General features: G+C 41.8%; 1 protein-coding gene across 2 annotated transcripts in view; it reads right to left on the minus strand.

Annotated features, from left to right (window-relative positions):
• The window catches only part of LOC120852622 (band 4.1-like protein 4A), a 288931-nt gene extending 278603 nt beyond the window's left edge, over window positions 1-10328 (minus strand). For both annotated transcript variants that reach the window (XM_040225954.1, XM_040225953.1), the window contains exons 1-2: window positions 10053-10328; window positions 9264-9672 (exon numbers count right to left, since the gene is read on the minus strand). In XM_040225954.1, coding sequence (XP_040081888.1) covers window positions 9264-9362 — 99 coding nt within the window. In that variant the 5' untranslated portion in view covers window positions 9363-9672; window positions 10053-10328. The remainder of the gene's footprint in view (window positions 1-9263; window positions 9673-10052) is intronic.
• Between the last annotated feature and the right edge of the window lie 15200 nt (window positions 10329-25528).

The raw sequence follows: 25528 nt of genomic DNA on the forward strand, positions 1-25528 counted from the left end.
TCAGGATTTAAATGCAGGGCATGGTAGGGGAAGCGGGGAGACCAAAAATGACCACACAGCACCCCAGTTAGTAGGATGGTTCCAGTACAATGTGGGAGCAGTGAGAATGGTGGATAAAAACCAGTTTTGACAAGTGACAAGGCAGGAGAGGCTCCAAGATTGCTTCTCAGATACAGCTCTACACGAAGGGCAAGGTGGGACCCGAGTGTTTAAAAACTCAAACAGGGGGACTTCTCTGCTGGTCCAGTGGCTAAGACTCTGCCCTCGAAAGGCAGGGGCCCAGGTTCCATCCCGTCAGGGAACTAGATCCCACGTGCAGCAACTAAAGACCCTGAGGGACACCACGAAGGCCCGGCACAGCCACATACATACATTTTTTTTTTGTGGGGTGGGGTGGGGTGGGGAGTTTTCTTTAAATAAATAAAAAAAGAAAAACTCACCGTCTCCATGGGCTAGCTCAGGAACTTGACCCCCGACTCACGTCACTGTTCCTATGCAAAGATGTATTCTAAACAAGGTACTTTCTCAGCAACCTCCAGGACACCATGCCTACAAAGCTGGGAGTGCTCAGCATCACTAACAGAGCTGCCTCACGCGCTCTGAACATGGTGTTTCTCAACAATCTGCTGCCACACTTGGTTCCCTCCTTGGTCTCGTTTGGCTCATTCCTCCTCTGACATCTGACCTTTCAGTCACTGTCCATAGGGTCTAGCGCTCAACACCTCTCAGGTCTCCCGGCCTGCATTCATCTCCACTTGGCACGTCAATATCCTTGAAAACAAATTTCTCAGCCATTTGGAAACCACTGCCAGGCCCCCTCTTGACTTCAGTGAACTACTTGCAAGAGCCATCTCAGCCTTTGGAGACTCAGCAAGAGTGTTCAGTTACAGAGAAATGGATTAACAATAGGCGGCACTAAGGAAAAGTGACTATTTCACTTTAAAAAAGAAAAAAAAATAAAACAGGAAATACATGGTTCAGAGGGCAAGGAATGCAATCCACATTTTTGAGAATGCTACAGACTTTCCAAACTATGGTTACAGGCTTTGAGTCACAAACTAAACTGGCTGGTCCCTGACCTTAACCCACCTAGTCTAGATCCAAACAAGTGATAAGAGGGGCCTGGTTAAATTTAATATATGAGACGTAGAAACAAATCTTGTGACACAGGAGCAAATGGCAGCTACTCTTACCACCCGAAGCAGGCTGACTGGAGCATTAAGGACGAGCTTTACATGTGGCTAAAATATCAGAGACAAAGCTCAGCCAAAGAAGTCAATCCCAGAGAAGGTGGAGTGCGTGCACGCTTGGTTGCTCAGTCATGTCCGACTCTTGGCGACCCTAGAGACTGTAGTCCGCCAGGCTCCTCTGTCCATGGGATTTTCCAGGCAAGAATACTGAAGTGGGTTGCCATTCCCTTCTCTAAGGGATCTTTGCAACCCAGGGATCGAACCCAGGTCTCCTGCATTGCAGGCAGACACTTTACCACCTGAGCCACCAGGGAAGCTCCCAGGGAAGCTGAAGGGTTATGGCAAATCTGACATCTGACCTGTCCTGTTTATAACAGGTCTGCAGAAAAATCCATTGTGCATCAGAACGAAAAACTTATCATTTGTCATAAAAACCCAGTATTTAACCTTGACCCTGTCTTTTCCATTATGCCTCAGAGTAGTGTCAGATGAGGTTTATGCAGCTTTACCAGTAAAATTGGCAGTACAGCAAGATTAAAAAATTATACCAATGGTCCCCAATTGTGTAAACCCACACTATGAAACCAACTGACAGTGCTGTCCAGTGGTTTAAAGAATCAGAGACAAGGGAAGAAAAGCAACTAAAGTGTGAGGATCTGTTATCCCATCTTGAAACAGGCCTTTCTTCCAAAAGACTCTTAAGCTGTAAGGGGAAAGCTACACTGTTAAAAGAGAGGAAAGATTCAGCAGTTACTTCTGTAACACAAAAACGGTGTAGCTCACGTTTTCTGAAATAGCTCTTCCTCAGCTAGATCTTCAGCGTTCTGCATGCGCTCAGTTCACTGCACCATCTCACTTTCTACCCACTATCAGTGTGAAAATGAGAGTACCTTGGCAACAGGATTTCTCACAGTAAGATTCACTTTATTCTAGGATCTTTTCAAGTAAAAATAAAATGGGAAAGGAATCTCATTATCCAGAAGATTTTCAACGTGGCTTCTTCGGCCTGTTCCAGTAGTAATACTCCATTCATTCTTCTATTCAAATTACAGTGAATATGCATCTGTTACGCGTGTACAGCTCTAGCTGCTGGGGACCACAGGTGAGGGCTCTCGGGCTTCTGTGGGAGAGAGAGGCATCTAGATATAATGTCTGCAGCGTGATAAGTGCTATAACAGGATGTGTGCAAGGCACAGACAAGCACTTAGCTTTGCCAGGGCAAACTGCCTGAAAGGCTTTCTAACAGATGGGACGCTCAGTTTAAGTCTTAAAGGATGAGTTCAGATGAGTATGTGGCTAAGGAAAGGCAAAAGGGTACCACTCAGCAGCAATCCCAAGCATAAGGTGCAAGAAAGTCAGGTATGTTTGGAAGACTGAGCAAGTTCTACCCACAGAGCAAGTCACTTGGGTACACAGAACTGCTGAAGGTCTAGGTCAGGTAGAATGTTAACTCAAACAATGATGGTTGGACTTTATATGCAAACAGGAAGGAAGCACGCAAAGAAGGAGAAGAGGACAAGGAAAGAAGGAGGAAGAATCTAGACCAACAATTTCTGAGTGTTTACCACATGGAAGGCACCATGAATTCATGAAGTGGGTATTATTTTGTTTCCATTTTACAGATGGGGAAATTGAGATTCAGAGAAGAAAAGTAACTTTCTGAAGGCCTCACATCTAATAAGTAATCAGTGGAACCAATATGTAAATCTCGTCCATGCTTTTCATCAATCCAGTATACTGCCTGCTAGTCTAAGAATATTAAGCAAGTTAAAGATACAGATTTTAGATTGTTTTCACTAACCTATGAGGCATATAACTCTTTCAAAAGAGAAAAAAGAAGGCATCTGAAAGTTAGTCTGCATACAGTGTGGAAGGTTGGGTACCAAATTCAGAAGAAAAAGGGAAGCTGCTACCCTCCATGGCAGTGGTTTTCACCTGAGGGTGATTTCACCTATCAGGAGACTTTTGGCAACATCTGGGGGTATTTTCCCTTGTTACAACTTAGGCAAGCGGTGTGACTGGCATCTCCTGGGTAGAAGCTACAATTACAGCTAATTATCCTACAATGGAGCAGACAGCATTCCACAACAAAGAACTATCTACCCCCACAAAGATACAACCTGACATGAACCACTGAACAAAAGATGAGTTTCCCGTCTCATTTTATAATAAAAATAACCAACCACTGTCAATACATCTAATGGCAAGTCGATTCTGAACTTCTGACCCTGCAACTTAGATTTAATTTTATCACCATCTGCTATGGTCTAAATGTTTGGGTCCTCCTGAAATTCATGTTGGAAACTTAAGCCCCAAAGTGATGGTCTTTAGGAGGTGTGGCCTTTGGAATTAGTACCTTAAAAAAAAGAAAAAGAAAAGGCCAACTGAGCTCCCTAGCCGCTTCTGCCACATGAAGACACAACAAGTTTTCAACCTGGAAGAGGGCCCTCACTCAACCATGCTGGAACCCCTGATCTCAGACCTCCAGCCTCTAGAACTATGAGAAATATATTTCTCTAGTTTATAAGCCACCCAGTCTGTAGTATTTTGTTATAGCAGCCTGAATAGATTAAGATATCACCCATGCTCAAAAATAACAAAAACTGTGTGTTAGTTTAAATTTAGTTCAAAGTTCAGTTCAGTCGCTCAGTCGTGTCCGACCCTTTGTGACCCCATAGACTGCAACACGCCAGGCCTCCCTGTCCATCACCAACTCCTGGAGTTTACTCAAACTCATGTCCATTGAGTCGGTGATGCCCTCCTACCATCTCACCCTCTGTCATCCCCTTCTCCTCCTGCCTTCAATCTTTCCCAGCATCAGGCTCTTTTCAAACGAGTCAGCTCTTCGCATCGCGTGGCCAAAGTATTGGAGTTTCAGCTTCAACATCAATCCTTCCAATGAACACCCAGGATCTCCTTTAGGATGGACAGGTTGGATTTTCTTGCAGTCCAAGGGACTCTCAAGAGTCTTCTCCAACACCACAGTTCAAAAGCATCAATTCTTCGGCACTCAGCTTTCTCTATAGTCCACCTCTCACATCTATACTGACTACTGGAAATTAAACTAACTTAAAGTTAGCTTAAGCTTAATATTATAGAATTCAAGGATAATTATATTAACGGGGCAGCAAAAACTGTGATCCAGCATCAACCAAGAAAATTGTAAGCCCCTAGAAAAGGATAGCTAGTCATTATCTGCTAAAGGTAACAAACAATGCTTTCCCCATTAAATTGCTTTTAAATCACTTTAAAACCATGGATAATAAATGGCATTTTTTATCTTTTTTTTTTTTTTTCAAGGAAAACGTCTTGTAAAATTGAGGGGGCAGTTAAGTCTAAAGATCTAAAGGTATAACATGGTATCTATAGGGGATAAGGCTATAGTATATAACTGAAATTTGCTAAGACAGTAGTAGATCTCAAGTGTTTTCAGTAAGAAAGAAAGGTGTGAGATGTGCGTGTGTTAACATTGATGAGATGTGGGAAGCCTTTCACAATATGTATAGGTATTATATCATCAAGTTGTACTCCTTAAACATGTTGCAATTTCATTTGTCAATTATACCTCAATAAAGCTGGAAAAAATACTTTCAATCTTTTTTTTTTTAATTTTTGAGGGAGCATTTACATAGCAGTTCATCTTAAAACAGTTACGACACAGATATCATGTTTGAGGTTTAGAAACCTAGACGCAGTGTGAAAAAGGTGTACTATCCCAGTCACATGTAACTTAATAACCAGTCAAGACCCATAGTCAATCTTTTATTACCCCAGAAATGCTTATACCCCAGAAATGCTGGGGTACGATTACTTGCTTCAACCTATGTTTAGAAGGTCCCTGTGTGCCTTATGTCATTGGTATTAAAAGATATACCTATATGTGAACATAATACAATTTGCAAAAAACTACTGCTTTTCCCTTTTTCTCAGTCTTCTTAGATGTTTTATTTACCAATCTAAATGGAGTATAAGAAACAATTGTTGGTAAGAGAGATGCATGTAATTCAAGTCCCCAAGTTCTGCTTTTCTAATTTATTAGGAAGTTTCTGATCAAAGTATCAAAACTCATTTATAATATTCCTTCAGGAACCTCAGGATGATTTAGAAAGTAACTTCATTTAAAAGTTAATGGATGGGTTTAACTGTGTGAATTGGATGGTATATCTCAATAAAGCTTTTTTTTTTTTAAGTTAAAGGAAATTCCATCTTACTGTCACATTGGTTTCATTAATTTAGTCAAATACACTGAGGGAGAAACAAGCACCTCAGTGTTTATTACATTACTATTCAGAGGACTAAAATCTTGCTGAAATGAAAATACTGATCTAGTTCACATTTGCAGCAGCAATTTTGTGGACTAAATCATAAAACCTCATGATTTTTTTTTCCCTAAAAATCTTTTGCTAATCAAATGACAAGTAATAAAAGTAGTCTGAGTCACATTCAAGTTTTGCTTTCCAAGAGAACAAAAAGAAAGATTTCTACCTCACCCAGCACAGAAAACTACAAAGGACAAAACAAACGTTTTCCTGAACAAACAATGCTCAAAAAACTGAGACCAACCACAGCAGAAATTCCTACTAAAATAAACAACAGAGATAGCAGCGGAGAACAAACAGCTAAAAGCTATTGTGTGGCTCGACACACAACTAATAGCATTCAGTTTATATAAACTTGGGTTTTTAAATCTTGGATAAGGTTCAAACTACAATCTGCATGCAAAAGACTTTCTGTTTGACAAGGTAAGGTTACCTCTAAAATAAGTTAAGAAGGCAAACAGCTATATCTTATTAGTATGAATATCACACCGGGTTTTATTCTTCTAATTATTTTTTTTATGAAAGTTTTATGCTTTAGTTTTAAAAAAGGTTATTTTCAAAATTCCATACATGATTTTTCTTCTAATTATTTTTGAAACAGAAAACTATTTTCCATTTAAATGCTACTCATCTTAACAAGGGGCTTCCTTGGTGGCTCAGATGGTAAATCGTCTGCCTGCAATGCAGGAGACCTGGGTTTGATCCCTGGGTCGGGAATATCCCCTGAAGAAGGAAATGGCACCCCCCTCCAGGACTCTTGCCTGGAAAATCCCATGGATGGAGGAGCCTGGTAGGCTACAGTCCATGGGGTTGCAGAGTCAGACAGGACTGAGCAACTTCACTTTCACTTGAATCTGAACATATAAGATGTGTAACTACTGTCCTCAGGCTGAGATGCTTCCTATGGGAACAAATATGTGGATTTTTTTGCCTAAAGTCAATGAAAAACTTTGATCGGAGTTGCAGAAAAAAATCACTTTATAACTAACTTTTCAATGAGTAACTTGGTGTTTAAACAAATCCACAGTGTTTTTCAAAATAGTACAGAGGGGAAAAAAATGTTTTACAAAGCTTATTTCTATCCTTCTACTTAAATTTACTTCAACTAATCTTTTTAATTTATAATGCATTATTATAATGGTAATGCAAGAAAATTATTAAGTAACTGTTTAGGAATCAGTAAAATTTCTCCCATTAAGGGTTAAAATATGTAATTTTAACAGAAGATTAGATGTCTTCATCTAAGATAGAATGTGAAAAAGGGTCATCTCAAAATAAGTATTAGAAAATACTTTTGAAAAAAATTGTATTTCAATTTCAGGTGAAAATGTCATATGCTTAGCTAACTTTAATTAGTGATAATCAAAATTATCAAGAGTACTATCCTGGAAGGAAAACACTGTAAAAGTAGTTATTGGCTATTGACTTTATAGTAATTGTTTACTATTTCATTTACAAACTAAAGTAGGAGTTAAAGAAAATGCCAAGTATGTACAAAACAATAATATGCACAAACATAATATTCATTCAGTGTTTGAATATCATGTAAGATGCTGTTCATACATTACACCATTTGTAAGCATATATATGTGTGTGTTTAATTTAGTACATACCATTAGCAGATTGGAGAAGGAAATGGCAAACCACGCCAGTATTCTTGCCTGGAGAATCCAATGGACAGAGGAGCCTGGTGGGCTACAGTCCACAGGGTTGCAAAGACTCAGATACGACTGAGCAGCTGAGCATGCGGGCACAAGCAGATAGGTGCTTAACACATGCATTTTTATGGTAGCATAGTAGCTACAGAGAATGTGGTTAACTTCAGCAGACATCTGTGTTATACATATGGCCATCAAAATAACTGTGGCGTGCTTCATGACACTGAAAGAGGGCATGCCTGCTGCAAAATGATTACTTTGAACAAAAGCATGCCTAAATTATTGTTTAGTTAAATGGCATATATCCAAAATAACAGCATTATAAAGTTGTGAATGCCTTTGAATCACTCACCAATTTTCCACCTATTTGTAAAACAAGATAAGCACCATCAGGTTATAGAAAGTAATTATGGATCAGGATTTTTGATTCATGTTTCTTTGACAATATTATTCCATTTGATCCCAAGTCTTGGCTGCTCTCTTGACAGAATAATGTACAAGCTCCACAGCTGACAGGAATAGGGCTTTCATGATAAAACAGGAAGCTCACATACCAGATGACTTTAGACTTCAGAAAGATTGCTTTGTTGTTTTAGTATCAGATAATGAGTTATCTTTCTCTTAATTGTTTCAAAGCCAAAGAGAATCTATGTGTTATCAAAAATGTATGATGTTTTTGTGAGTGTTGCCTATTTTATTTGCACAGTACACCAAAGAATGTTACATCATCTTGTAAGTTCTTTCCCTGATTTCATGTTGGTGGGGCGGGGAATGGGAGTTAGAACATAAAGAGCTAAAAGTATACAATGAATACTTGCCCAATGTCTTTTATTGACCTTAAAAGGAAACACTGAGAATCTGATTGACTTTTGCTTATTACAATCACAGGGCAAACAATATTCAAAACAATTTGCTAAAGGATTCACTTTATTTTGTGTCTTTAACTGATCATTTTTACCTTTCTCTGACAAAAAAAAAAAAAAGCTGTAAAATCAGAATTCTGTACACCAAGAATAATACAAAGCTGAAACTTTTGACGGAGAACAGTTACTCTAGTGCGTATTAAGCTATGTTAAAAACTAATTCACACAAGGAAATGCCCAGAGTCTACGCCATTAGGATTAAATTCTGCGGTGACAAGACAAGGACAACACAATTGGCAGCCTTAACTGTATTTTTCAGACGGCCTGCTGTACGAGAGAGAGGCGGGGCAAGGACGATTTCCCCTCCTCAGACTCAGCAGCTAAGGTATCTAAAATGCCGAAGCGATTTTAAACTGAAGGAGAAAGAAAAAACAACAAAACCCTCGGGACTGCGATCATCTCTAGGTAGCTACCTTGTTGCGAGACAAAAACCAGCGCGCAGGCGCGTCCTTCAGGTTGTCAACCGTAAACACGAGCCCATCAAAATTAAGGAAGTGGATGTCTGCAAGCTCCCATATCCTTTTTGTTTGGGTTCTTCAGGTTAATAGAGGTAATTGCATTTTAATGACCTACTAAGAGGCACAAAGTTATTACCTAGTTTGGAGAGATGTTTACTTAAACATGGGGCTAAAACCAGGTTGCTTTCGGAAAAGGAAATTATTTTCCGGCCAAACGTAACATTACCCAACCACAAACACAGGCGACACAATCACAACCACCTAATAAATGTGTTTCAACGAGTGAGCTATTTTCCTTTCCCAGTAATCCTATCAAGGGAAAAATAGTCGCTCAACAAAGCCGAGGATCGCCTGTATATTCATTTCTGCGCCTCTCTGGGAGCTCTGCGGGCCTCAGCTGCTTTGGGAGGAGAACGAGGTAGGGAAGAGTTTGGGGTCTCAGTTTCAGGACGGTAGATTGCCATTGAGAGCTGCTGCACGGACGATCCTGCCAGACGTCAAACTTACTCTCCTTTATGAAGGACTCAAAGTTAACTCGGCCTGACACGGCCGCCCCGCACCTGAGCGCGGGGGTTAGCTCCGCGCCTTCCCACCGTGCGGAGACGCCCCGCCGCCCGCCCCGCCCGGGTGTCGGCGCTGGGACAAAGCCGCGGGCCCCCTGGCTCTCCCGGCCGCGCACCGCCTCCCCCGGCACACGCCCCCGACCCGCGCCTACCTTGATGCCCTGTTGCTGGGTTGTGAGAGTTAACTTGGATTCATTCAGAAGCAAAACTTCGCAATAGAATTCTTCCGGAACCGCGCAGAAACAGCCCATGTCGCCTGTGGCGGGCCTCGGCCAGCGGAGAAAGCTGCGACCCAGCCGCTGAGCCGCCCCCTGCCCTCAAGCGCGAGGCGTGCACGGACTGCCCGCGCCGCGGCGAGGCCGAGAGCACCAGTCGCCGGCGGGGTCCGGGGCGGCGCGGACGGAAGGTAAGGAGGGCGGGGAAGCCCGGGAAAGCGTCAGCGCCCGGGAGCGGCCGGGGAAGCGCCGGCGGAACTGGGCGCGGAGGGCGGCGGCGAGTCCCCGCGCATCCTGCGGCTGCGGCTCCTCCGAAGGCGGGGGCGCCGCGGCCCCTCCCGCGGCCCTGCGGGCGAGAAAAGTCGCCTGTCAAGGGAGGTCAAGGGGCAGGAAAAGAAAGGCTCGAGAGCTCCGGGCCCTCCTCGGACTTGGAAGCCCCCAGAAGCCCTGCGACCCCCTCCACCTACGCCCGCCGGAGCGCAGAAGCAGCGCACCGGCCTGCCCCCCGCCTCCGGGGTCCCCAGAGGGCGCGCGTTTGCAGCTCCGACCCCACCCCGCAGCCCCCGGTTCGGTTCGCCGGCCCGGGAGCACTCGGCTGTTCCTTTGTGTCGGGGGTGCCCCCACCACCATGGCGAGGGTCGTCCCTCAGTCCACGACCGCCGCCCGCCCAGCCCACCAGCACCGAGAAGCCGCAAGAGGATCCGAAAAGGGTTTCGGGCTCCTTACCGCGACCGACGAGTGGAGGTCAGTTCGTCGCGGGGCACAGCTCCCGTCTGGGGATCCCCGAGTTCATCACGCGTGGCCAACTTGAAGCTCTCCCTCCGCGAGCCCCCTGCCCGGGCGGCGGAGTGCTGCTCCTCCGGGAGATTCAGAGAAGCGGGCGGTCGGGAGACCGGGGAGCGGAGGAGCCGGCGGCCCGGCTGGGAAGGCGGCCGGCGGGCGAGCGGGGTGTGCCCCGGGGCGCGCCAGGCCGCGGCGGCTCCCGCGAAAGTTATCTCGGCGCTGCGAGGGGTGGCGCCCCGGGCGGGAGCGGCCCAGGTGCAGCTGGGCCGGGCCTGGGTGCCTGCGAAAGGCCCGGGAGCCGAGCCGGGACCCGGTGGCCGCGACGGGGGCGCCCCTTCTGGGGCGGGGTCTCGGCTGGGGATGGAGGGCGGAGCAGAGATGGTCAAATGGCGAGGTGCTGGAAGGTCCGCACGGGAACGGCGCGGCGCGGGAGCGGTCCGCCTCGCGGCCCCGGGCCCGGGCTCTCTTCGCTGTATCGGTTTCCCGGGGAGATGTGAGGCGTGCTCTAGGAAGCGGCAGGGCGCGGCTCCGCGCGGACCCGGGCGCTCGACGCTCCCAGTCCCACGCCCTCCGCGCCACTGGCTCTGTCCAGGACGGGCAGGCACCACAGCTCCGAGGCTGCAGTGCCCCCTGGTGGGCACTCCTGTCCGTGCACAAGCAACCAAGGCTGAGCTGCGGGGAAGACGGGGCTCCCGCTGGCCTTCTGAGCAGGTGCAATCTGCGCTCTCCAGCTGGGAACCAGAAGTGAGTTAATGCGAGTGAAAGTTAGAGGAAACACTAGGGAGAGCTCGGGGCATGGTTGACGGCAGGCCTGCCAGAAAGCTTCTCTACTTTATACTGAGTATTAGAAAGAGTGAGAGTTTGGGCGTCAGTTTTGAGTTCTCTCCTCTACCACTTTTAAGGTACGGAGCCCAAGTGTGAACAATTTACTTAAAACCTAGGACGTTACTAGTAGAAGAAAAAAAAAAAAACCTGGCATCCGCAGCACAGTAAAATGGAAATACACAATGCAACTTTGGAAGGAATTTCCTCCCATAGTGATTTGCTACAAAGAACCTTCTGTAGAAAGCCTCTGTAAACATGAATTAGCACAACCCCCAAAGAGCAATAAATCCACTATATTTGGTGTGAACTTAACCTAAAGCTAAGAATCAAGCCTTGTTTTTTTCTTTCAAGCTCACTGTCCAGTTTGAGTTTGAGTTTCTAACCAAATTGTGTGTCCAGCCTTGGATCACACTGACACAGTTCTGCCTCCCATGAGCTGATTTTATAGCTCCCAATACACTAGATTTTAGTGTATTGTCTTGTGGGAGCTTTTCTGTCATATACTATTCCTCACCCAAATTACCAAATATGGTTGAAAGATTTATGCTTTCCCACAATATCCAATAGAGCCACCTAAGCTTGAAAAAGCTGGCTTAAATCTCAACATTCATAAAACGAAGATCATGGCATCTGGTCCCATCACTTCATGGCAAATAGACAGGGAAACAATGGAAACAATGACAGACTTTATTTTCTTGGGCTCCAAAATCACTGCAGATGGTGACTGTAGCCATGAAATTAAAAGATGCTTGCTCCTTGGAAGGAAAGCTATGACCAACCTAGACAGCATATTAAAAAGCAGAAGCATTACTCTGCTGACAAAGGCCTGTCTATGGTTTTGACAAAGTCAAAGCTATCGTTTTTCCAGTACTCACATATGGATGTGAAAGTTGGACTGTAAAGAAAGGTGAGCGCTGAAAAATTGATGCTCCCTACAATGGCACCCCACTCCAGTACTCTTGCCTGGAAAATCCCATGGATGAAGGAGACTGGAAGGCTGCAGTCCATGGGGTCGCTAAGAGTCGGACACGACTGAGCGACTCTCCTTTCACTTTTCACTTTCATGCACTGGAGAAGGAAATGGCAACCCACTCCAGTGTTCTTGCCTGGAGAATCTCAGGGATGGGGGAGCCTGGTGGGCTACTGTCTGTGGGGTCGCACAGAGTCGAACACGACTGAAGCGACTTAGCAGCAGCAGCAGCCCCTTCCTGGAGCACACCTCCCGATCTCCCTGGGGAAACCGATACAGCGAGCAGAGCCAGGGCCTAGAACCATGAGACTATCCACTCATGTGCCCTGTGGTTCTTATGGATCTTCCCACACCTGGCCATTTTGAACTGTGGTGTTGGAGAAGACTCTTGAGAGCAAGGAGATCCAACCAGTCCATTCTGAAGGAGATCAGTCCTGAATATTCATTGGAAGGACTGATGTTGAAGCTGAAACTCCAATACTTTGACCACCTCATGTGAAGAACTGACTCATTGGAAAAGACCCCGATGCTGGGAAAGATTGAAGGCGGGAGGAGAAGGGGAGGACAGAGGATGAGATGGTTGTATGGCATCACTGATTGGATGGACATGAGTTTGAGCAAGCTCTGGGAGTTGGTGATGGTGAGGGAGGCCTGGCGTGCTGCAGTCCATGGGGTCACAAAGAGTTGGACATGACTGAGCGACTGAACTGAACTGAAACTTGAAAAAACAAAAGATAAGTTCCAAGTATAATGATCCATTTGCCAGGTTTGAGTTTACTGCCATCGGTTTTATGTTCTTTGGTATTGTGGTTTTGTTTGCTCTACCTCCAGTGGTAATGGAAAAGCTAGCTTTTGGCAGTGGGACGGAGTTCTGTTCCAGGCTCCTCACAAGGGAAAGTTCAAAGCTGTGGAGTCCTGTACATATGACAGCCTTTTCTGGATGAGGCATTTTCTTTTCCATTTCTTTATCAAAATGGAGAAAAGAAAATCCACTTAACACAGAGTTGCCAGGAGAAAGCAGAAGTGCCACAGGTTTTCTTTGTCTAATAGCCTGTTGAGCTACTGAAATGAAGTAGGGCACTGGGTGGCCTTCCCAGGAACAGTCCCCACCCCCATATCCCCTTGCCTCTTGTTTATAGAAAGGCTTTAGCCTCCTAAGCCTTCCAGGTTCCAAAGGGAAATTTTAATCAGAGAAGTGAGAAAATGCAGAAACACGGGAAAACAGTCAAGTGAGACAAAAGAATAATAGTTTAGCCAGGAGACCAAGTCAAGGACTTTTAGTTCCTCCTTGAGGGCTATAGATAGTGTTCTGAGCCATATCCTTGAGTTGTTTTAAAGATACTAAAGCTCCTACAGGGTGGAAGAAGTTAACTGCTGACCACTAGCATTTAGACTCCAGACCAGTTAGAACCAGAAGGTTTTTTTTTTTATTTAAATTTATTTATTTTAATTGGAGACTAATTACTTTACAATATTGTACTGGTTTTGCCATACATCAACATGAATCTGCCACGGGTGTACATGTGTTCCCCATCCTGAACCCCCCTCCCACCTTCCTCCCCATACCATCCCTCTGGGTCATCCCAGTGCACCAGCCCCAAGCATCCTGTATCATACATCGAACCTGGACTGGTGATTCATTTCATATATGATATTATACATGTTTCAATGCCATTCTCCCAAATCATCCCACCCTCTCCCTCTCCCACAGAGTCCAAAAGACTGTTCTGTGTCTCTTTTGCTGTCTCACATACAGGGTTATCGTTACGATCTTTCTAAATTCCATATATATGCATTAGTATACTGTATTGGTGTTTTTCTTTGTGGCTTACTTCACTCTGTATAATAGGCTCCAGTTTCATCCACCTCATTAGAACTGATTCAAATGTATTCTTTTTAATGGCTGAGTAATACTCCATTGTGTATATGTACCACAGCTTTCTTATCCATTCATCTGCTGATGGACATCTAGGTTGCTTCCATGTCCTGGCTATTATAAACAGTGCTGCGATGAACATTGGGGTACACGTGTCTCTTTCAGTTCTAGAACCAGAAGGTTTATGATGTTAATTTTTGAAACACCACCCTGTTAATTCACTACTAACTAATCAGTAGGAGGTTGCCTTCTCCCTCACCTAGTCTTTATGAAAATCCTTCCCTGAAAGCCACTGGAGAGTGTAGGACTTGAGTATGAGCCGCTGGTTCTCCTAACCTTGCCTTATTTTGGGTGCCTTGCAATAAAACACCAAACGTTCCTTCACTACAAACCAATCAGATTGGCTTTACTTTGGCCAGGCTAGCAGACTCAAGTTTGGTCCAGAAATACTATAAGTGGCACACAGTAAACTGTGTGTATTTAAAGTACACAATTGTAAGTTTTAACTTATGTATGTGCGAAACCGTCATCACGGTCAAGCTAGTAAACCCGTCTATTACTCCCTAGAGTTTGCTTCTGTATCTTTGTAATCTCTCCCTCTCACTCCTCACCACACCTTACCTCCCAGACAACCACAGATCTTTCTGTCACAATCGGCTATTGACATTTCCTAGAGTTTTATGTAAATGGAATAACAGTGCCAACTCTTTTCTTTTTGGTCTGCTTTAGTTCCTGTAGCATAATTTTTTGATATTTATCCATGTTGTTATGTATATCAATAGCTTGTTCATTTGTATTACTCAGTAGTATTGCTTTGAACATGTGTTTACCACAATTTGCTTATCCATTCATTTAGGTGGTTTCTAGATTTTTACTATTACAAATAATATAAATACTATGAATCCTACTGTGAGGACTATACTACTCAGCCCCGGCTGCCAAGACAAAAGGTTATAGACTGGGTGGTTCCAACAACAGACGCTTACTTCCTCACAGTTCTGAATGATGGAAGAGTAAGATCGGGATGCCTGCATGATTGCTTTCTGGTGAAACCCCTTCCCCTGACTTATAGGTGACTGCCACCCCACTGCAGGCTCACATGACCTCTTCTTTGTGCGGAGCTCCTGGGGAGAGCATGAGCTCTGTGCGTCTTCTCTCACAAAAACACTAAACTTGTTTGATCAGAGTCCCACACATGTGACCCTTTTAACTTTAATTACCTCCTTATAGGTTCTGTCTCCACATACAGTTATTTTAGGGGTTAGAGCATCAGCATATAAATTTGGGCTTCCCTAGTTGCTCAGCTGGTAAAGAATCTGCCTGCAATGCAGGAGACCTGGGTTCAATCCCTGGGTTGGGAAGACCCCGTGGAGAAGGGAAAGGCTACCCCCTCCAGTATTCTGGCCTGGAGAATTCCATGGACTATATAGTCCATGGGGACACAAAGAATTGAACACAACTTTCACTTTCATATAAGTTTGGAGGAGACAGAATTCAGTCTATAGCAAGGATCCACGTTTTTGTGTGGACATGTGCTTTTAGTTCTTTTGAAATAAAAAGAGTGGACTCAGTGGACCAGAAGATAGACAGATGGCAAATAAGCACTGGAAAATGTGCTCAATGCTACTTGTCGTTAGGAAAGTGAAATTCAGATCACCGTGAAATGCCATCAGAGCCCTAACAGCATGGCTACTACACCGCCATAACAAGCACTGGGGGCGGGGGACAGTTTGGGTTTCCAGACACTGCTGGTGTGAGTATAAGATGCAATCACCCTGGGTAACCCTTGGGTAGTGTCTCAAAAATTTGAACATATACTGTCTACAGGATTTTGGAGGAAAACTTTCTCTGTCTATCCACAGATACAAATTAACAAAATACTACTGAAGCACATTTTTCTCCCCAAGAAAATCATACAGATCTTTAACATGTGCATAACATAATACACTCTATTTAAAGCCTCGTGTCAGAACCTTTGATCTCTCTTCAGAGATTTTTAGAAAAATATTTTCTTTGGTCAAGATGACATTCTGTCAGAATAAGCCCATGTCAATGAGTCAAATGGCAAACAAATTCAGAGTAGATATAATTTTATAGAAATATGTAGACCATCTGCGATGGACTGCAGGAATCTCATCCTGGAAGAAGCAGTTTCACTGTACATTAAACAGGCCCCCACCCTTTGCTGAAACATGCACTTCAAACTGCCAGACACCACATTCTGTTTAAAGCTCCATATTCCCTTCAGGAAGATGTATTTAAACAATCCATGTCTTCTGTCATCTTTTTATAATTTTACATTTTCCAAACTTCAGAAAGTTAACTAATTTGAAAAAATAAAAAACACCTTCAAAACATTGACATGCATAATTTAATTACTTAAACCCCTGAAGGCTATGCGGAAGAACCACCAGAAAGACTTGTTAAAAGACAGATGCTGGCCCCGCCCCTGGAGTTTTGAATTCAGTAGGTCTGAAATGGGACCTGAGGAACTGCATCTCCCACAGGTTCCCCGGGGCTGCTGACAGTGCTGGCTGGGAGCTACACTTTGAGAATCACTGCTTTAGAATCTACCTCTCAAAAAAATAATCAAAGTTATTTCTAATTACCTATGAATAATTTTTTAAAAGGGGACAGTTCATTCTTTACCAACAGCCTCCCTGTTATTCTACCTCATACATCAAAATAATGCCAGTCAGAAAAAGAGTATTGAAGACCCTGCTGAGCAGGTTACATCCCAAAGAGTAGTTTTTAAGGAAGGGAGAGATTCCTGTTTGAGTTTCTTCATAGTACCTACCACCTAGTCTATTTGGATACCCTCCTCATTTTATTGTAAGATATTGAATATATAATAACATGCGATACAGTGAGTCCTCTTACTTATCTATTTATGTATGGTAGTTTGTTATTTGTTAATTCCATACGGTTAATTTGTCTGTCCCTCCCTCCCTCCTTCTCCCTTTTAGTAACCATAAGTTTGTTTTCTATGTCTGTGAGTCTCTGCTTTGTATATAAATTAATTTGTATTATTTTTTCTATTCTACATGCAAGTGATATCACATAGTATTTGTCTTTCTCTGTCTGATTTTCTTTAAACAATATTCTCTGGGTCCATCCATGTTGCTACAAAGGGCAATACTTCATTTTTTATGACGGAGTCGTATTCCACTGTGTGTGTGTGTGTGTGTGTGTGTGTGTGTGACATCTTCTTAAGCCAGTCATCTGCTGATGGGCACTTGGGTTGTTTCCAAGTCTTGTCTGTTGTAAATATGCTGCATGAACATTGGGGTGCATGTATCTTTTTGAATTCGTTTTCATCCTTTCTGACTGTATGCCCAGGAATGGGATTTTAGGGCCATATAGTAGCTCTACTTTTAGTTGTTCAAGGAACCTCCATACTGTTTTCCATAGTGGCTATACCAGTTAGTATCCTCACAGTGTAAAGGGTTTCCTTTTCTCCACACCCTCTTCAGCATTTATTATTTGTAGACCTTTTGATGATAGCCATTCTGACCAATGTGAGGTGGTACCTCATTGTAATTTGATTTGCATTTCTCTTTTAATTAGTGATGTTGAACATAGATTTACAGCCAAAAATATTTTTCCTGTGTTCTCTTGCAGGAGTTTTGTATCGTCACGTAGTATATTTAGGTCTTTAAACCATTTTGAGCGTATTTTTGTATATGGTGTGAGGGAGTGTTCTAATTTCATTGATTTGCATATAGCTGTCTAGCTTTCCCAATATCACTTGTTGAAGAAACTGTCTTTTCTCCATTGTGTATTCCTGCCTTCTTTGTCACAGCTGTGTCAGTCACACAACTACTTTGTGTAATTGATTGTAAGTGTGTGGCTTTATTTCTAGGCTCTCTATACTATTCCACTGATCTATATGTTTGTCTTTGTGTTAATATCATTGTGTTTTGATAACTGTAGTTTGGTAGTATAGTCTAAAATCTGGAAGGTTTATGTCTCCAGCTTTGTTCTTTTTTCCCTCAGGATTGCTTCAGCAGTTCTGAGCCACTTTTGGCTGCATATAAATCCTAGAATTGTTTTTTCTAGTTCTGTGAAAAATGACATGGTTATTTTGATTGCTTTAAATCTATACATTGCTTTAGGCAGAATGGCCATTTTAACAATATTAATTCTTCCAATCCAAGAAAGCTTGCAGTATCTTTTCATATCCATGAATCAGCTTTAAATTCCTTTATCAATGTTTTGTAGTTTTCAGCATGCAGGTCTTTTACATCTTTGGTTGTTTATTACTAGGAATTTTTTGTTGACATGATTTTAAATGGAATTTTTAAAAAGTTCTCTTTCTGTTATTCCTTGTTAATGTAAAGAAATGCAACAGATTTCTGTATATTAACCTTGTAACTTACTGAATTTATTCATTACTTCTAACAGTTTTTGTGTGGAGACTTCAGCCTTCTCTACATAGTGTATCATGTAGTCTGCACACAGTTTTACCTCTTCCCCTCCAATTTGTACACCTTTTATTTCTTTTTCTTATCTGATGGCTATGGCTAGGACTTGCAGTACTATGTTAAACAGGACTGCTGAGAGTGAGCATCCTTATTTTGTTCCTAAATTTAGTAGGAAGGCTTTCAGCTATTCACTGTTGAGTATTATGTTGGCTGTGTGTTTGTCATAAATGGCTTTTATCACTTTGAGATATGTTCTCACTCTACTCACTTTGGTGAGAGTTTTTTTTAGGAAGGGATGTTGAAATTTTTCAACTGCTTATTTTTCCTGCATTTATAGAGATGATCATATGGTTTTTATCTTAACTTTTGTTAATGTGGCATATTACATTGATTGATTTGCTTAAGTTGAACCATATCCCTAGGATGAATCCAACTTGATCATGGCGTATGATCCTTTTTATGTATTTTTGGATTGGTTTGTTAATGTTTTGTTGAGTTTTGCATCCTTTTTCATAAAGATATTGACCTGTCATTTTCTTTCTTTCTCTGTCTCTCTGATTTTGGTACAGGATGATGGGAGCTTCACAGAATGAATTTGGGAGTGTTTCCTCCTCTCTTTAGTTTTTTGGAATCGTTTGAGAAGTATAGGTATAAATTTTTCTTTGTATGTTTGGCAGAACTACTCAGTGAAGCCCTCTAGTCCTAGACTTTTGTTTGCACAGTTTTGTTTTATTATTATTAAAAATTGTATTTCACTAATGATCTGTTCAAGTTATCTGTTTTTTCTTGACTCAGTTTCAGCAGATTTTATGCTTCTAGAAACTTGCCTATTTCTTCTAGGTTTTCCGATTTGTTGACATGTAACTGTTCATAGTAGTCTCTTATGATTTTTTTATATTTCTGTGGTATCTGTTGTTATTTCTCCTCTTTCATTTCTTATTTTGTTTATTTGAGTCTTCTCTCTTTTCTTCCTGGTGAGCCTGGCTAGCAGTTTGTCAGTTTTGTTTATTTTCAAAAAAAAAGAAAATGGCTGTTGGTTTTATTGATCTTTTCTATCTTTTACTATTTTATTTATTTCTTCTCTGGTCTCTATTATTTCTTTTCTTTTGCTGATTTTGGGTTTGTTTTTTCTTCTTTTTCTAATTATTTTAGGTGATGGTTTAAGTTGCTTACTTGAGATTTTTCTTTTTTATTGAAGAAAGCCTATATCACCATGAACTTCCTTCTCAGACCTACGTTTGTCACGTCTTACCAACTTTGTGATGCTGTGCTTTCATTCTGGTTCATCTCAAGGCATTTTCTAATTTCTTCTTTGGTTTTTGTCATTGGCCTATTAGTTTTTCAGCAGCATGTTGTTAGTCTCCACTCTTCCTTCCTTTCCCATTTTTTTCCTTCTGTGGCTGATTTCCAGTTTCATGCTGTTGTAATCAGAAAAAATGCTTGACATAATTTCTATCTTCTTTAATTTGTTGAGGCTTGTTTTGTGACCTAGTATGTGATTTATCCTAGAGAATGTTCCATTCCTGCTTGAAAAGAATGTGTATTCTGGGTTTGGAGGATGAATTGTTGTATAGGCATCACGAGGTTGCAGCTGCCAGTGTGAGGCTCTCTACCCTGATTATTAGCAAGCCAGCACACATGCACTCTTCTTGAGTAGAGACTGTTTCTCTGACAGTTCTATCTGTCTTATTGGATTTCTCAGCAGAAAAGAGGGCTGTCTCCTCTCTGCACAAACAGAGGACTGGGATGTCCAAATTATAGCTCACCCCGCTCACTCCCACACGTCCACCCAAGTGGGCCTTCTTGGCCTAACAAATCCCTCCCAGGAACAGTCATCCTGATTTGATTGGTGCCTTTTTTCCATCATCCTTGGTTACATGGTGATCTTTCTTGCAGCTTTGACGGTATAGGAGTTCTGTCAGTTTCTAGTTAATTTTCCATCATAATTGTTCTGTATGTAGATTTTGTGTGTGTGTATTTGTGGGGAAGATGAGCTCCATGTCCTCCTACTCCATTATGATCCCTTCCCCTCAGTCTTAATTTATTTTTTCATTTACAATTCACCATCACATGTAAAATAACATCACCCAAAACTCTAGGAAAGTATGAAATTAAGTTTTGTTGTATGTACTTATAATGTATATACCAGTAATATATATCTGAATATGCTTAGTTCAGGTTGTAGATAGGATAAAGTGGTATTTAGGAGGGGATGTATATCAAACCACAATCAAATTACCATATTTCATTGAATCTAAGATGCCACTGATATATTAGTATCTTATTTACCACCAAGAAAGAACTAATTGAAGAAAGTATCATTTATAAAATAACCCAATTTCAGAAATATTAACATGAGGGAAAAACATCATCTTGAAAATTGACAAAGTATAGTAGTGATAACTAGAATAGTTTATACTACTCTTTTCTGCTAAATAATTGATTCACTACTACTAAAGTCTCTGTATTTATACCATGTTTATTGGTAAATATATATGAAGGACATAGGTGTAAATATTTACAGGTAACAGATATATATAAGAAAGTAAGCATGTATATAACTTTTTTGTAGATCAAATAATAGGGGGATGCTTTTGAAAACTGAACTTAAACCATCCTTTAGAGCAGAGTTTATTGCCTTGCTGACTACAAATTGCATGTATCATTCAAAAACTGACTCTGATTGTCTGTGTCCTTTTACCTCTAGTACCTCCACATATTAGTCTTTAGTTCAGCCTAACTTCTCTTGAAGCAATCAGATCCTGGAGTAATTCCACGGCTCATATCTGTTGTCCACGCCACACAAAGGGAGGCAGTCATCCTAACTTTGTTAGTTGGAGGCCCAGGGTTCACTCTGATAGGCCAGTCTGAGTCACATGCAATTCAGTGGGGTCATTAGGAGCATGGATTCCACAGCCAAACTGCCTGAGTTCAGAATCCAACCCAGCTCACTATTTATAGCTCTGAGATTCAGAGTAGCACCAAGAGAGGGTTATAATAGTCCCTACCTCTTGTGGTTGTTATAAGGATTAAATGGACTAACACAGTGCTTAGAACAGTGCCTGGTACTTAGTATATACTATGAAAATGTTATTGATGATGCTGGTGGTGATGGTGATATCATTCATTCCTGAAACAATCGCTGTGACTAGAGGGAGACTGTACTGAATGGCTTAACTAGGTCAGAAGTCACCTCCCAGGTGATAGGCAACATTTGCTTCTCTGGAATCACATGGATCACCAAATAGGGGCTTTGAGAAGGAAAATTAGGCCACTGAGGCATAGAAAGAAGGTAGGAGTAACCAACGAATGTCTACTACCCAAATCATGGTTTAAATACACAGGGCTATTTGGCAAATCATATTCTGAAATGAAGACCATCTGTTCAAGGTAAATAATCATCCTTTGCCTTCTATCTTTGACAAATATCTATTTTCATGTACCAAGTTTCCATGCTATATGAAGTATACACTTAAAAAATGATACTTGGACTCCCCTTTTCCTCATATATTTCCAATCATTTTACTACTCAGTCATAACTTGTTGACAGCCTACTGTGTGCCAGGCTTAGCAATGAGTAAACTGTGCATGGATTCTGGCCTCGGGGAATCTGCAGCCTTACAGAATGTTCTTAGCAAGCGTTAATCTTCCTTTAGCTAGATCCATATTACATAAGATAAAAGGGCAAATGAGACCCTAGAAAATCATGATGTGACTTTTTTGGGTGAGTAGATTATTTTTTACTATAGTATTATAATTTCAAATATTCTCCTATGTGTCTGTCTTCCCTATCAGACTACGAGGGGCCTGAAGGCAGACGCAGCACCTTATTCAATTTTTTACCTATAACACCCAAGGTACTGCCTGGAGCATCATACGTCTTCCGAGCTTTTAAGTAATTGATTTAGTTCCTTCTCCAAAAAACTGCTAATAATAAGGATGGGTGGAATGGATTCAAATTAGGTAGAAGGAGATAGTCCCTGCGTATTTATCCAAAAATATTTCTGATTTTGCTATTTATGATAACTTGAGGTATAAATTTACCTTCCCATTATCTACATATCAAAACAAAATACAGCATATAATCTACCTCTGAAACGAAACGCCAATTTTTAGCTGAGCCTTTTCCCCGTATTCCCTTGGAAGTAGGTATGACCATGTGGCTCAGACCTGACCAGTAAGATGTGTTAAGTATTCAATGATACTTCCTGAAAGCCCCCCTTTTCTTAAGTTTTCCTTATTTGTTTTTTAGCTGTGCCGGATCATCACTGTTGCATAGGCCTCCCTCTTGTTGAGGAGAGCGGGGCTGCTCTCTGGTGCTGGGTGTGGGCTTACCATTACGGTGGCTTCTCTTCCTGTGGGGCTCGGCTCTGGGATGCATCGGCTGCAGTGGCCGCGGCGGGGGGCTCAGCTCTAGAGCAGAGGCTCGATAGTAGCGGTGCGTAGGCTGAGCTGCTCAGGGCCTGTGAGATCTTCCTGGGTCAGGGTCCTGGGTATGATGGATTCTTTAACACTGAACTACCAGGGAAGCCCCTGAGAGCCTCTTTAAAATCTCAAAGTCTTTACCAAGAAGAAAGGAGACAGGCAACATCCGTCATCCCTGCTGCTGGCTGGCATTTGAATGGAATGGCTGGAACGCAAACAGCCGGGTAAAGACAGTGGTGGGGAACAAGAAAGGAACCTCTGCCCAGCACGCATGGAAGCACCATGTCAGCCTGGGCAGCCTGTCTCAGCTTCTCTATGAGGAAGGAAGAAAGAAAATCCACCTGTTCAAACCCTTGTTGTTTGTTTTTGGGGGCTGTTTGCCTTTTGTTAAAGGTGGCCAAATGTAATCCTGTGTGAAACTCACACCCATGTTTCTGGTTCCTGGATAGCCAGGAACCAGATAATCAACCTACATACCTATTTTTCAAAGACCACTTATTTATGAGCTCTATGCCATTTCTTGGAAACAAGTTTTATATATTATTAAATGAAAATATTTAGCTTCCATGATTTTGTGTATCTTTAAAATGTGCAAATTCCATTTCTTGGAGAATCTATTACTAAGAGTTCTTAATTCAAAAAGAATGAGGAGAAAAGAAGGCATTTCTTCCCCTGCAGAAGTCACCGTGGCTGCCGGGAGCCTGCGCTCTCCTTGCCCTTTCTATGGCCACTCTGAGCGTGAGAAGCAGGAAGGGAGACAGAAACAACGGTGGGTGAGGGGGGTGCTCCAGAGTTACTCCTTATTACTCGGAAATCATGGTAGCTAGCTTTTCAAAAACTCGCAGCCCTTTTCTCCAGGACTTGTTATATAATGAACTTCACTCAGGTTCTAAACCCTGTGACAAAACCAGGGCCAGGATTATCCTCACTGTGAGGTTGAGGGGTTCAGGAAGGTGCTAGAACTCCGCCAGCCAGTGGTTTTGTGGGGAGGGCGCTGTGTAGCACTCGGGCATGCTGCTGTTTCCTACACACTCACGGGTCTGACCCATTAGAGTAAAAGCGCTCCTTTTTAAGGTAAAGGTGAAATAACTCAAAGGTGTGCTCCTCCTCAGTCTGACTTAACAAAGGCTCCCAGGGGACCATCAGAGATTGGGCAATCAATATCCATCCTACTTTCCCTTTTCTGGATTTCAGATTTCGCTAGTAGACTTCGGTGAAACAGTTAACGGAGTGGTAGATTAAGGCACCAGCAGGAGAGCCTTACTGATATTTCAGTCTCTTCCCAGACTGTGCTTCTGAATGACTTAGACCCTGTTTGCTGGCTGGTGGACCCCCTGACTATCAAACCTGCCAGCACACTTCAACTGGCACCAAGCAAACATATGGTGTCAGGGTCAATATTTACCTTCATTTGACATGTACAATACTGCATCTATTTATTTATTTAGCAGGCAATTAGGCTTCACAGAGCAAAATCCCTTTGTTCTCTATTTGGGTTACTAGATATCAGAGCCTTGGCAAACAGCTTTGAGACAAAACCATCTAACCCTTAGTGTGCAGTCTTTGTGTACCATTGTTATTCCTATGAGAGGAAAAAAGAACATATAAACATATACACAAAGTATATATTGAGAATATGTTATTATATATAGAAGAATACATTATTAGTAATAAGGTAAATATTAACATATATTTATATATTATTTGTATCTTTATATTTAATATATACATTTAGATAGAAAAAATATTTATATATACACTATAAATATATATTACTTGAGAAACATAATGTTCTTTTTAATATAGGCATATATCATGTCAATGTGTTGTATGTGGTTTTGGTACCTTGAGAGGCTTTTGCAAATAGGAAAGATTATTTAGGAACTTCATTTTTAATAAGTTATGTGTTAATATTAAAAATGGAAAGTCTAGGCCTTTTTTGAGGTTTTAGTTCACTTACAAATATTATCATTTGGTTTTTACAGCTGATAAATTTTTACATGACTTTTAAGGAAGACTTGATTAATATATTAAATTAATGTATAAGCTGAGTTAATTTAAAGAAATACCCTCAAACATTTTAAGCTGTATTTATACATTTTATTTTCATGTTAAGTATTTCAACTATCTAACACACAAGCCAACTATTTTAAGAATGTAAATTACTCTTACACTTTTTAATGTTTTAAGATTTCTAATCCTATTTTTAAACTTACTAACATATCCTTATATTTTTCCAACTTAAAGTCACAAGTCACAAATTAATAATTCAACTACAAATTTATATTGGAAGCAAGGTTACTTGTTTACTCTAATGGACTCAGTTCTGTTAAATATTTATAGCAAATACTTCAAGTAACAAATATGCACAAATCTCTTAAGACAGGAATTATTGATATCCTAACTTTGTCTCTGTATTTAATTCTGAATCTTCCTGAGAGTAAAAGATGCTTTATAACTAAGGAAACAGTGTCATTGCAAATAATTGGGGGGTTACTGTCTCAACATGCTAACATTTCTTCAAGATCACAGATATTACCTGGAACATGAGGTTAGGGGTTAAAAATATGTGGCACCATCTTCCTCCCAGGCCTGACAATCATGCTGAGCCCCTTCTCAGAGTCACTTTGTCAAAACCAAGGGACTGGGTTTAAGACTACCCTGTCCCTACATCGAAAAAGCAAGAAAAACGTTTATTTCTGCTTTATTGACTATGCCAAAGCCTTTGACTGTGTGGATCACAATAAATTGTAGAAAATTCTGAAAGAGATGGGAATACCAGACCACCTGACCTGCCTCTTGAGAAACCTATATGCAGGTCAGGAAGCTGGGCTGGAGGAAGCACAAGCTGGAATCAAGATTTCTGGGAGAAATATCAATAATCTCAGATATGCAGATG

Source organism: Oryx dammah, unplaced genomic scaffold (assembly GCF_014754425.2).
Source record: "Oryx dammah isolate SB20612 unplaced genomic scaffold, SCBI_Odam_1.1 HiC_scaffold_26, whole genome shotgun sequence".
NCBI lineage: Eukaryota > Metazoa > Chordata > Mammalia > Artiodactyla > Bovidae > Oryx > Oryx dammah.